Here is a 14,864-nt window from a genome sequence, read left to right on the forward strand (position 1 = left end):
CACCTGTCACAAATCATGTCTGTATTATTTAAGCCCATTGCTGCCAGGAAGTCAGCCTGGCGACATTAACTCTGATACCTCCATGATTACGCGTCCATGCCATAGTTCTATGATCTTTCCATGCTTGACCAAGTAAGTTTTGTTTCATGTCCTTAGTCTGTTTATGTGTTAATTTTGTTCATAGCCAAGTTTGTACTTCCGCCCTTGTGCACGCTTTTCGTTTGTTCCTTTTGATAGTGTTAAAATAAATGATGTCCTTACCTTCACGCCTTGCCCGCTCCAACTTTCCTTTGCAACAAACCCTAAAGTCCACACATTGACAGATTGTAATAAATCCATTAGAAGAAGACAGCTAGCCATTTCCTTTATCTTGGACACACACATCTATACCTTTGGCCATTCTGAGCCAGGAGTTATCTCACCCTCTGAGAAGCCTCTGTTTTACTAATATTTTCCAATGTTGTAAAAATGTGTAGATTACAGTCAACATTTCTGTCAACAAAGATTTGCGTCAGCCTGTGACACATAGTCATTTTGATAGTAGGCTAATATAGACACTTGCGTCACGTGTTGCCTTCATTATAACACTTATAAAAGGCTTTTATTTGTTGGAGGCTCCGGACAGATTATTTTTTTGTATTTTTGGTCCAACATGGCTCTTTCAACATTTTGGGTTGCCGACCCCTGGACTAAAAGGAGCTGCTCCACACTGTGTATGGACACGCATAGTTAGCTGCTCATCACTTGTCAGCCCGGAGACTAAAAATCGATACAGTATCAGCTCGAGGGAATCAACGTTCGTAATCGGCATTATTCGGCAATAGTGTACACATATTTTTTTGCGAAAAATGGGCAAAATTGATTGCGGACCGATCTATCGGCACATCCATAACACATAGGCATGGATGGAAATAGTATTATTTGACCACACACACTAAAAATGCTGGGTTATTTTGCTAATCCAATTTATGAGTTGCGAGTGTTGGGTTCAATTTTTTAGTTATTTTTATGAAGAGCAATCCATTATTGGGGTTTTAACTCAATTTCTGGGTTTTCAAGACTATTAACCATTTTTGGGTTGTTTTTCAATGAGTAACGCATTTTTGGGTAAAAGGCTTTTTTTATTTATTAAAAAAGGTATTTTTTTCTTGATGGGAATTTTAGTAAGGATTAATCTCATTAACATTATTTAAAATCACACATTTTATGTACATGAAAATATTTGAGCATGCTGTATAGAACTACTTTGACCATACACAGCAATCATTATATAAAAAAAATGTAACTCATATCTTGCTTTTGAGTATATTTTAATGGAATACAAATAATGTTGATCAGTAGTTGGGAAGGAGTAGGACAAACCAGCAGTAAAATGTATAATTTTTAACCAACTATTAGGTCAAGGAGCGCTAAATTGCACAACCCAATAGTTGGGTTTGGAATAACCCAACATTGTAGTGAGCAAAACTTAGCTTTTGTGTGAAATAAATTCAACCCAATAGTTGGGTTATGAATCAACCGACATTGAGTTAGCATAACTCAACTTTTGGGTTAAATAATTCTGTCAGATTTGTCACTGACAGTTTAGTTATGTTTTGAGTTTTTCCTCTGTTTGTCTTTATTTCCTGTCAGCGCTTTTATTTTGTTTGTTTCCTGCTGGTCTCTCTGAGCGCTGCTTCCCTCAACTGCGGCTGATTGGCACCTGGCCACACCTGGTGTCAATCAGCCAGCTACTATTTAAACCTCCCTTGCCATCCAGTCTGTGCTGGAGTATTGTCATTATGATTGTCAATGTCGCTAATGATTGTCGAGGTCAGTGTCGTTTATACTTGTCGATGACATTTACACTTGTCGTTGTAGCTGTGTCTACTTCTGTTCACTCTGCTCATGTCATAGTTCATCCTGCTCGTTTCTTGCCACGTGAGTTTTGTTTATTCGTGTCACAGTAAGTGTTTTTGTTTCTTGTCCATAGTTTAGCCTTTGTGCTAGTTTCTGTTCATAGCCAAGTTTGTTCTCCGCCTTGTGCGCGCACCCTTTTGTTTGTTTCTTGTTATAGAGTTAAGTTAAATCATGTTTTCCTGCACCAATCCTGCCTTCTCTGCATCTTGGGGTTCGTCACCTACACCCTGTGACAAATTCAACCCAACAGTTTGATTGGGAATAACCCAACAGTAGGTTATCATAACTCACCGTTTTGGTTAAATAATTCAACGCAAAAGTTGGGTTGAAAAAATGTACCCAAAATGTTGAGTTAAAATAACTCAAGTAAGGGGTTCGTCCTTTTCTGAACCAGCAGTTGGGTTAAAATTGGGTTATTTTTTTAACCCAACATTTTTTAGTGTGCATAATGTCCTGTTTTAAATGCGTGTTGAGTCGTCCCTGCAGGATTGTAGGCCATCATAATCCATCTCGGCTCCTCCCACTCCACCTGCAAATTGGAAAATCATTGAGCAAATAGATGATCATTTAAATGTAATGGATGGTTTGAGTAGATATGATGCGGTTGACCTGGAGGATGCAGTGCTATGCATACACTCAGCACCTTAAGCATTGCCTTTAATTACACTGGCTGTGTTTTTGATGAGTACACACTGCAGTGTACATCATTTTTTAAAACACACCATCTATGTCTCTGTGCCTTGGAGGGGGCTCGGCTCGAGATTTTATACTCGACTCTGTCACGAGTTTGTGACTCATGCAGTCTCATAGTGAGAGAAATGATGAACATCACTTTACATCTTCATCTTCTGTTTGAATTGCTCGCTGTTTCATGCCACCTTTGAGTCACCAGGGTTTTTGATTTGTTTGTTTATTTGGTTTGTTTATTTCCTTTTTGGAACTTTCTGTCCGATATTCTCCTATCACGAACAGGATGAATTTGTCTTGCATATCATTTGAGAATTCATATATCAATCTCTTTGATTTACGTGTCCCCTAGAGTGCATCTGGAAAGTATTCACAGGGTTTCACTTTTTCCATGTTGTTATGTTACAGCCTTATTCCAAAGTAGAATACATGCATTTTTGTCCTCAAAATTCTACAGACAATACCCAATAATAACAATGTGAAAATGTTTTTTGTTTTTTTTTTATTGCAAAATTATTAAAAATAAAAATAAACAAAAACTCACATGTACATACGTATTCACAGCCTTTGCACGATACTTTGTTGATGTACCTTTGGCAGAAAATACAGCCTGAAGTCTATTTGAATATGAACCTTAGGAGATGCTCAGATGAAATAGTATTTTGGGGTTGATTCCAGCTTTTTAAATGATACTTCAACACGTAAACAGTACAGTATGTACTTCATTATCACATGTGTAACTCTCTTGAATGAATACATCCAAACACTTTATTCATTTGTATTATGTGCATGATCAAATAACAGTTAATATTGTATGTAGCGATACTAAACAAGAAAGAGGTTTTAGCACATAAACATTGGATCAATAAGAGTACTTTACAATATAGTTAATAATAATAATCAATTTAAGTGGACCCCGACTTAAACAAGTTGAAAAACTTATTCAGGTGTTACCATTTAGTGGTCAATTGTACGGAATATGTACTTCACTGTGCAACCTACTAATAAAAGTCTCAATCAAAAACCATAGAAATGGACAACTCTGCCATTTATCGGACATGAAAAAGGCTGAAATAACACATATCGTTACGATAACCAGAAATATGTTTGTATTACATGTAGTAATCAGTTGTGGACAGTAAAGCCCGAAAGCGGTACACTCTTTGGCACATCTCAGAATCAGTTTTTGGCGCAACACAGATAGCAGCAAATAATAGATTTGACTTACATTTATGTGTATATCACGATCAATGACTCGCCTGCTGATGGCATCATAGCAGTAACAAATGAAATGTGTCCTCTTCACTTTCTCCCAGGTACATATTGCTATGTGGAACATGGTAAAGCCACACAGTTAGATTTTGGCTGTGACTTCCTTCTCTCGCAAGAAATTTAATATGATTGGATTTCGTTCCTGTCAACATTTTCCTCTCGTATTTATACTTTAGCATGTCAGTTAATTGTGTGTTAATCTTAGTCAATGTGCCATTGTTTTGATTAGTTATCGTCTTATTTTTATTTGCCGCGGCGTATAAAAACAAAACCCAAATAAAATAAACAGCTTCCAGCGGGCATGGCCTACTCTGTGGGCGCCCACCCATGACTGCCATTTCTTAGTAAAAAGTTTGCCAAAATGTACCTGAAAGACTCTCATACCATGAGTAACAAAATTCTTTGGTCTGATGAGAGAAAGATTGAACTTTTTGGCGTTAATGCCAGGCGTCATTGGCAGCATCATGCTGCTGAGAGACTAGTCAGGATAGAGAGAAAGATGAATGCAGCAATGTACCAAGACATCCAGATTGAAAACCAATGCTTCCCATCGAACCTCAGGGTGCTAGGGAGGTGTTGCAAAGGCTGTAAATACATGTGATTTTTTTTTAATACATTTGCAAAATTGAAAAAACAAAAACATTTGTTCATGGGGTATTGTCTGTAGAATTTTGAGGACACAAATACATGTCTTCTATTTTCGGAATAAGGCCGTAACATAACAAAATGTAGCCTGTAATTACCGGATCAACACATTCATTTTGACAGCCCTAAAACTATGTTGTAGGATCCATAAAAATGGATGTTCCTCAAAGAAAATGTTATTCCGATACCGATCATCCATAAGTTAGATCGGCCGATACCAATACCAGTACCAATCACATTTATTAACTGTACATTTTTAAATGTATTTATGGGGAGTGTTATTGACAGTTAAACAATATCAACATACTATTTAAACTATTTCTTTATTTTATTTCATTACATACAATTATTTAAGCAAAACATATGTGTTTAAGGCTAGCTTAGCATTTAGCTATTTAGTAAATACTTGCGATTATTTTTTTGTAATAAATTTGCACAATTTAAAAAAAATACATTTGTTTATGTGGTATTGTCTGTAGAATTTTGGGGACAAAAATAAATGTCTTCCATTTTGGAATGAGGCCGTAACATAACAAAATGTAGCCTGTAATTACCGGATCAACACATTCATTTTGACAGCCCTAAAACTATGTTGTAGGATCCATAAAAATGGATGTTCCTCTCAGAAAATGTTATTCCGATACAGATCATCCATAAATGAGATCGACGGATACCAATACCAGTACCAATCACAGGTATTAACTGTACATTTTTAAATGTATTTATGGTGAGTGCTATTGACAGTTAAACAATATCAATATACTATTTAACCTATTTCCCTATTTTATCTAATTACATACAATTATTTAAGCAAAACATATGTGTTTGTAAGGCTAGCTTAGCATTTAGCTATTTAGTAAATACTTGGTGATTTTTTTTTTGTAATACATTTGCTAAATAAAAAAAACATTTGTTTATGGGGTATTGTCTGTAGAATTTTGAGGACAAAAATAAATTTCTTCCATTTTTGGAATAAGGCCGTAACATAACAAAATGTAGCCTGTAATTACCGGATTAACACATTCATTTTGACAGCCCTAAAACTATGTTGTAGGATCCATAAAAATGGATGTTCCTCTCAGAAAATGTTATTCCGATACAGATCATCCATAAATGAGATCGACGGATACCAATACCAGTACCAATCACACGTATTAACTGTACATTTTTAAATGTATTTATGGTGAGTGCTATTGACAGTTAAACAATATCAATATACTATTTAACCTATTTCCCTATTTTATTTAATTACATACAATTATTTAAGCAAAACATATGTGTTTGTAAGGCTAGCTTAGCATTTAGCTATTTAGTAAATACTTGGTGATTTTTTTTTTGTAATACATTTGCTAAATAAAAAAAACATTTGTTTATGGGGTATTGTCTGTAGAATTTTGAGGACAAAAATAAATGTCTTCCATTTTTGGAATAAGGCCGTACCATAACAAAATGTAGCCTGTAATTACCGGATTAACACATTCATTTTGACAGCCCTAAAACTATGTTGTAGGATCCATAAAAATGGATGTTCCTCTCAGAAAATGTTATTCCGATGCCGATCATCCATAAGTGAGATCGACTGATACCAATACCAGTACCAATCACACGTATTAAATGTACATTTTTAAATATATTTATGGGGAGAGCTATTGACAGTTAAACGATATAAACATACTATTTAAACTATTTCTTTTTTTTCTTTCATTACAAAAAATTATTTAAGCAAAACATATGTGTTTAAGGCTAGCTTAGCATTTAGCTATTTAGTAAATACTTTGTGATTTTTTTTTTGTAATACATTTGCTAAATAAAAAAAACATTTGTTTATGGAGTATTGTCTGTAGAATTTTGAGGACAAAAATAAATGTCTTCCATTTTCGGAATAAGGCCGTAACATAACAAAATGTAGCCTGTAATTACCGGATCAACACATTCATTTTGACAGCCCTAAAACTATGTTGTAGGATCCATAAAAATGGATGTTCCTCTCAGAAAATGTTGTTCCGATACCGATCATCCATAAATGAGATCAACCGATACCAATACCAGTACCAATCACACGTATTAACTGTAAAAAAATGTAAATGTATTTATGGTGAGTGCTATTGACAGTTAAACAATATCAACATACTATTTAACTTATTTCCTTATTTTATTTAATTACATACACTTATTTAAGCAAAACATATGTGTTTGTAAGGCTAGCTTAGCATTTAGCTATTTAGTAAATACTTGCGATTATTTTTTTGTAATAAATTTGCACAATTAAAAAAAAATACATTTGTTTATGGGGTATTGTCTGTAGAATTTTGGGGCCAAAAATAAATTTCTTCCATTTTGGAATAAGGCCGTAACATAACAAAATGTAGCCTGTATGTACCGGATCAACACATTCATTTTGACAGCCCTAAAACTATGTTGTAGGATCCATAAAAATGGATGTTCCTCTCAGAAAATGTTATTCCGATACCGATCATCCATAAATGAGATCAACCGATACCAATACCACTACCAATCACACGTATTAACTGTAAATGTTTAAATGTATTTATGGTGAGTGCTATTGACAGTTAAACAATATTAACATACTATTTAACTTATTTCCTTATTTTATTTAATTACATACAATTATTTAAGCAAAACATAGGTGTTTGCAAGGCTGGCTTAACATTTAGCTATTTAGTAAATACTTGGGATTATTATTTTTTTTATAAATTTGCACAATTTAAAACAAATACATTTGTTTGTGGGGTATTGTCTGTAAAATTTTGAGGACAAAAATAAATGTCTTCCATTTTTGGAATAAGGCCGTAACATAACAAGATGTAGCCTGTAATTACCGGATCAACACATTCATTTTGACAGCCCTAAATCTATGTTGTAGGATCCATAAAAATGGATGTTCCTCTCAGAAAATGTTATTCCGATACCGATCATCCATAAGTTAGATCGGCCGATACCAATACCAGTACCAATCACACGTATTAACTGTACATTTTTTAATGTATTTATGGGGAGTGTTATTGACAGTTAAACAATATCAACATAATATTTAAACTATTTCTTTATTTTATTTCATTACATACAATTATTTAAGCAAAACATATGTGTTTAAGGCTAGCTTAGCATTTAGCTATTTAGTAAATACTTTGTGATTTTTTTTTTTGTAATACATTTGCTAAATAAAAAAAAATTGTTTATAGGGGTATTGTCTGTAGAATTTTGAGGACAAAAATAAATGTCTTCCATTTTCGGAATAAGGCCGTAACATAACAAAATGTAGCCTGTAATTACCGGGTCAACACATTCATTTTGACAGCCCTAAAACTATGTTGTAGGATCCATAAAAATGGATGTTCCTCTCAGAAAATTGTATTCCGATACCGATCATCCATAAATGAGATCGACCGATACCAATACCAGTACCAATCACACGTATTAACTGTACATTTTTAAATGTATTTATGGTGAGTGCTATTGACAGTTAAACAATATCAATATACGATTTAACCTATTTCCCTATTTTATTTAATTACATACAATTATTTAAGCAAAACATATGTGTTTGTAAGGCTAGCTTAGCATTTAGCTATTTAGTAAATACTTTGTGATGTTTTTTTTTTGTAATAAATTTGCTAAATAAAAAAACATTTGTTTATGGCGTATTGTCTGTAGAATTTTGAGGACAAAAATAAATGTCTTCCATTTTCGGAATAAGGCTGTAACATAACAAAATGTAGCCTGTTATTACCGGATCAACACATTCATTTTGACAGCCCTAAAACTATGTTGTAGGATCCATAAAAATGGATGTTCCTATCAGACAATTTTATTCCGATACCGATCATCCATAAGTGAGATCGACTGATACCAATATCAGTACGGAATAAGGCCGTATATTTTTTAATTTATTTATGGTGAGTGCTGATGACAGTAAACAATATCAACATACTATTTAACCTATTTCCTTATTTTATTTAATTACGTACAATTATTTAAGCAAAACATAGGTGTTTGTAAGGCTATCTTAGCATTTAGCTATTTAGTAAATATTTGCTATTTTTAAAAAAAATAAATTTGCAATCCATCCATCCATCCATGTTCTACTGCTTGTCCCGTTCGGGGTCTCAGCTTGCACAATTTTAAAAAATACATTTGTTTATGGGGTATTGTCTGTAGAATTTTGAGGACAAAAATAAATGTCTTCTATTTTTGGAGTAAGGCCGTAACACAACAAAATGTGGAAAAATGTCAGCGCTGTGGATACTTTCCGGATGCAATCCACTGTGAAATGTGACTGTTTGTTTGACAATAAGTCATTTTTGCTGCTTTATTATCCTACTGAAACAACTGTTGTATTTCATACTGTACTGTACCAATGTTGCACTGTTCCCTCCTTAACCCAAGTCCTGCCATACATGGTTTGAGAGGATTAGCATCATGGTCATCCTGCTGAACTGCTTGACACTGGGGATGTATCAGCCCTGCGAGAACATCGACTGCACCTCGGACCGCTGCCAGATACTCCAGGTAAGGCCCGAGCGCTAATCTGCAAGGTCTCTATCGGGAAATGCTGCATGCAAATGATGAATGATTAAATAGAAGGACTTCACAAATTATCGAGTCGGTTACCTCCGCCAGTGATGTTGTATCGACGTCTTTACTCGCACACACGGAGTAAAAAAGTGTTTTTCAAACGTTTTTGAGCCAAGGCACATTTTTTTCATTGAAAAAAAAATGTTCACTATTTTATTTAAGGACAAATTTGCAATAAGAAACATATGTTTAAAGGCCTACTGAAATGATTATTTTTTATTCAAACGGGGATAGCAGATCCATTCTATGTGTCATACTTGATCATTTTGCGATATTGCCATATTTTTGCTGAAAGGATTTAGTAGAGAACATCGACGATAAAGTTCGCAACTTTTGGTCGCTGATAAAAAAAGCCTTGCCTGTACCGGAAGTAGCGTGACGTCACAAGTTGAAAGGCTCCTCACATTTCCCCATTGTTTACACCAGCAGCGAGAGCAATTCGGACCGAGAAAGCGACGATTACCCCATTAATTTGAGCCAGGATGAAAGATTTGTGGATGAGGAACATGAGAGTGAAGGACTAGAGTGCAGTGCAGGACGCATATTTTTTCGCTCTTACCGTAACTTGGGTACAAGCTGGCTCATTGGATTCCACACACTCTCCTTTTTCTATTGTGGATCACGGATTTGTATTTTAAACCACCTCGGATACTATATCCTCTTGAAAATGAGAGTCGAGAACGCGAAATGGACATTCACAGTGACTTTTATCTCCACGACAATACATCGGCGAAGCACTTTATCTACGGAGCTAACGTGATAGCATCGTGCTTAAATGCAGATTGAAACAAAATAAATAAACCCCTGAGTGGAAGGATAGACAGAAAATCAACAATACTATTAAACCATGGACATGTTAAAGTTAAAGTACCAATGATTGTCACACACACACTCGGTGTGGTGAAATGTGTCCTCTGCATTTGACCCATCCCCTTGATCACCCCCTGGGAGGTGAGGGGAGCAGTGGGCAGCAGCGTAGCCGCGCCCGGAATCATTTTTGGTGATTTAACCCCCAATTCCAACCCTTGATGTTGAGTGCCAAGCAGGGAGGTAATGGGTCCCATTTTTATAGTCTTTGGTATGACCCGGCCGGGGTTTGAACTCACAACCTACCGATCTCAGTAAATACACGGTTAATGCTTTCCAGCTTGGCGAAGCTTAACAATGCTGTTGCTAACGACGCCATTGAAGCTAACTTAGCAACGGGATCTCACAGAGCTATTATAAAAACATTAGCGCTCCACCTACGCCAGCCAGCCCTCATCTGCTCATCAACACCCGTGCTCACCTGCATTCCAGCGATCAACGGAAGGACGAAGGACTTCACCCGATCATCCGTGTGGTCGGCGGCTAGCGTCGGATAGCGCGTCTGCTATCCAAGTCAAAGTCCTCCTGTTTGTGTTGCTGCAGCCAGCCGCTAATACACCGATCCCACCTACAACTTTCTTCTTTGCAGTCTTCATTGTTCATTAAACAAATTGCAAAAGATTCACCAACACAGATGTCCAGAATACTGTGGACTTTTGAGATGAAAACAGAGCTTTTTTGTATTGGATTCAATGGTGTCCGAATACTTCCGTTTAACTATTGACGTCACGCGCATACGTCATCATACATAGACGTTTTCAACCGGAAGTTTAGCGGGAAATTTAAAATTGCACTTTATAAGTTAACCCGGCCGTATTGGCATGTGTTGCAATGTTAAGATTTCATCATTGATATATAAACTATCAAACTGCGTGGTCGCTAGTAGTGGGTTTCAGTAGGCCTTTAAATGGTTACTCTGCCGAGCTCTAGACAACACCGACACTCAACAGTGGCACATTATTTGCGGATTATAATTACTGGTTTGCAAAAAATATTTTTTAACCCAAATAGGTGAAATTACATATTCTCTAGTGTGCTGTGGCACAGTGGTTGAAAACACTGGAGTAAAGAATGTTTGTATCATGAAGAGATCCATTTCTGCTGATGTGAGATATTGGCCTTTTTTAACGTGTGCTCCTACATCCTACCCAGAATGCTCACTTCCCTTTTTTCCTGCCCTTTTCTTCTCTAACAAGCGCCTGGTCTCCTGAGGTATAGTCTAAGGTCCTTTTCTACCGGCTGCTAATGGCAACTGCAGAGCTTCTTTATTTTTGCTGACGATGCCTTCGTGGTTGAAAGTGGCCCTCATTTGCTCCTTTAGTAATATAGAGAAAATAAAAGACAATAAATCAACATTGGGGCGGATTATGGAATCTGCGGTTGTTTCGAAATTGCTCCAGAGTTTCTTGAACTTTCCCTTAGCTCTAAGATTGGTCAATGCAATAATTGCTGTCAAATATATTTGTTTTTATTCCTCACCTCACATCCACTTCCACAGCGCGGCAGTCTGAGATGTGGACATGCCTGTGTAGGGATGATGTTTGTTAAGAAATTATCGATTTCGATGCCATTATCGAATCCTCTTATCGAACCGATTCCTTATCGATTCTCTTATCGAATCCAGATAGGTTGTTGTATATGGGGAAAAAAAAAACACAATACTTGGATTAACAAAAACTCACTTTTATTTTTTAAGAAAAAAATAAAATTAAATAAATAAATATTGACTGTTAGTGCCCCTTTAAGTGGGCCACCTAAGAAAAATACATGCAGGGAAAATCCTGCATTCATTTGTATTATTTATTAGACAGACCTGCAAACTCTGGAGTGGTGTAGACCAGTGGTCCCCAACTTTTTTTGCACCACGGACTGGTTTGATGTAGGCATTATTTTCTGGGACCGGCTTTCCACTTGTGCCAGATAAATACAGCAAAAACCACTATAACGCTGAATTAGTGGGGGCTTGTTTCTTTGCAATGAGATGCAGATGGAAATCAGCCTTCGACTACAATCTGTCACATTTGTATTTGAAATGTTCATGAATGTGCATTGTATCATGAAGCCTCTTTCTTTGCGCTGTCCTCAAATCTAAACATCAGACATGGATATGACCAGCTGGACTCTCGACGCAATTGAAAAAGTATTTTCGACGAGGAAAAGAGGTTCGGGGGAGCCTGGCTGCCCTGATGGAACCATTGCTGCGGGGTATGTGAGAGATTCCTGGGACAAATGGAGAATCATGTGCCTCTCAGTCCTTTCCATCGAGGACGTGGAAGACATCTACCTATTTGGAACCGTGATCGCGGGGCACCTGCTGATTGGGCTGGGCATTGCTCTGGTGTATCGTCAAATTCGTAAGACGATGGCAGCCACTCAAGGAGCCCAAAGGCTGTTCATCGTAATGGAAGGTTTGGGCAGGGCTGTGGGAACACAGACTGCGGCGATTTCTGAACTGAATCGCAAGATGGATCACATCATGGAGAAGCTTGCTGAAAAGGATAATTGAATTGAATTTGAGAGAAGCCAGCATGGACAAATAGAACAGACAAGTCATTGTGTTTTCTGTTTGCTCGCAGAGAACAAACATCCTAATCTTCGATTTGACTCCCTCGAATGGCCTTGACACTGTGAACAACAGGAACAGGCTGTTCTGAAAAACACCCCCGAGGACACCTCAACGATGGACGCTTTTGACCTCCCTCCCTCCTCAACGACACCTGGAGTCGAACTTTTGCAGATCGGCCTCAGTCTATAAAAAACCTTACATCATCACACCCACGACAATTGGGCACACATGCACACACCCCCGATCCCCAACTCCACGCCTTCACCACCGCTTCTTTCTCGGGGTGATGGTCGGATGGCAGCGGTTGCCTTCCAGAGCCCCAACTCCCCGCCCCTCTGTTGCGAGTTTGTCGTGATTAAATGTAACATGTCTATGTGTGCATTGCATGGAGGTTTTTTCCCGCTCCAGACTCGGCCCCCCTTAGGAGCCCAGTCTAGATTTTTACTCTTCCTTTTCCCCAGCGTTCTACCTTTTTCCCATCTTTTACGGGGCGCCTTAAAATGGCGACCCATCAGCGTTCCTGTTCTGTAACCATGTACACTGTTTGTTTTGTCTTGAACGGATTTGTGCTGAAAACAAAGTTTCGTTGTACTTGTGCAATGACAATAAAGACCTATCTATCTGATCTGATCATGTCACACAGTTATAACAAATATAACAACTTCCTATGAGGAGTTTTATTGTACATCTATAAACAATCTTATTGGTGTGTTTAGTGGGACAGGCCAAAGTTAAGTCGCAGAAAAGGCAGTCCTTTACAAATTATTTCATGTTTCTCTGCGGCCCGGTAGCTAATGTGTCATGGACTGATACCGGTCCCCGGACTGGTGGTTGGGCACCACTGGTGTAGACTACAAGATAACATTAACGTTATCAGACACATTGTCAAAACGTGGACCTTGGGGTGTGGTGTTTTCCCGGAATGCAAAGGAAAGTTGGCGCGGGCAAAGCGTGAAGGTTAGGACATGTTTATTTTTACACTAACAAAAAGAACAAACAAAAAACTTGCCTAATGAAACAAAAACTTGCAGAAAGGCAAAAACTATAAACATGAAATATACAACACTTACTGTGGCATGAAAAAACGTGCAGGGAACAATGGCTTGGAATGAAAGGTAGCAGAGGTAGTAAGGATAATGTCACCAGGACGATCAACAGAAAAAGACAGGCTTAAATAACAGTGACATAATTAGTGACAGGTGCGCGAGTGCAAAGCGTGAGACAGGTGCGTGAGCAGAGGTAGTAAGGATAATGTCACCAGGACAATCAACAGAAAAAGACAGGCTTAAATAACAGTGACATGATTAGTGACAGGTGCGCGAGTGCCAAGCGTGAGACAGGTGTGTGAAATGAGGACAGGTGAAAACTAATGGGTTGTCATGGAAACAAAAACAATGGAGCGTAAACAGAAACTAAAGAGTCCACAAACCAAACATAACTAAACAAAACAAAACAAAACATGATCCAAAAGACATGACACACATACAAAAAAGCCTACGTTACCATTAGCCACTGACTACTCTTAGGTAACGTTAGTCTAGCTAACATTACTGCAGTCCTGGTTGACATAAGAGGTAACGTTATTTTAGCCTAAAGGCTACAAGTGAGCAGATATGGAAATTAACCGGCATCAGTTAACGTTAGTTACTCACCGGCACTATCACTGGGACTGCGGGTTGAAGCAGAGGAAGAGGGGCGTGCTTCATCATCTCTGTCACTGCTTCTCCACGACACCTTTCTCTAACCTTCAGGTTATGTACGGCCTGAACATGTTTCAACATGTTTAATGTACTGCTCCCCTTATAGGAAAGCGAAGCCTGGCAATAATTGCAGATAGCCGTTTCTTCGTCGTATTTCTTAGTAAAGTGAAGCCATGCCTTGGAGCGTTTTTTTCCGGTCCATTGTTGTTGTTGCTTCTGTATCTGCCGCCGAATGACTGAGCTACGTCATTTCCTGTGACGTCCCACAGGACATTTCCTGTGACACGGGATTCGTTCCCAGGGATTCGAATAAAGAACCAAATATTTCTCAAAAAGGGATTCGAATCCATGGAATCGATTCTTTTCTTATCGAATAATCGGGAGAACTGGTTTTCGAACATCATCCCTATACTTGTGTGCTGAGAGGCGTGGGAACAGTGCATATGTTCTCAATGTTTAGCTTTACTCTTAGCAATGTATTTATATGTAATATTTTACATTTAGATCAGGGGTGTCAAATGCCTTCAACCTCATCACTCCAAGCCATATTTGTAAGTTTTACAATACAACTAAAACAAGTCATACTTACTAAACCGTCTCGTGGGATGTCTGTAAGAATGTTTTTATGCATA

The 14,864-nt window shown here is 37.6% G+C and overlaps 1 protein-coding gene across 4 annotated transcripts in view; it reads left to right on the plus strand.

Moving 5' to 3' along the window:
- Window positions 1-14,864, plus strand: part of cacna1ia (calcium voltage-gated channel subunit alpha1 Ia) — a 566,877-nt gene that overhangs the window by 259,379 nt on the left and 292,634 nt on the right. For all 4 annotated transcript variants that reach the window (XM_062036515.1, XM_062036516.1, XM_062036514.1 and 1 more), the window contains one exon: window positions 8,921-9,033. In XM_062036515.1, the coding sequence (XP_061892499.1) occupies window positions 8,921-9,033 (113 nt within the window). The remainder of the gene's footprint in view (window positions 1-8,920; window positions 9,034-14,864) is intronic.

Source organism: Entelurus aequoreus, linkage group LG25 (assembly GCF_033978785.1).
Source record: "Entelurus aequoreus isolate RoL-2023_Sb linkage group LG25, RoL_Eaeq_v1.1, whole genome shotgun sequence".
Taxonomy (NCBI): Eukaryota; Metazoa; Chordata; class Actinopteri; order Syngnathiformes; family Syngnathidae; genus Entelurus; species Entelurus aequoreus.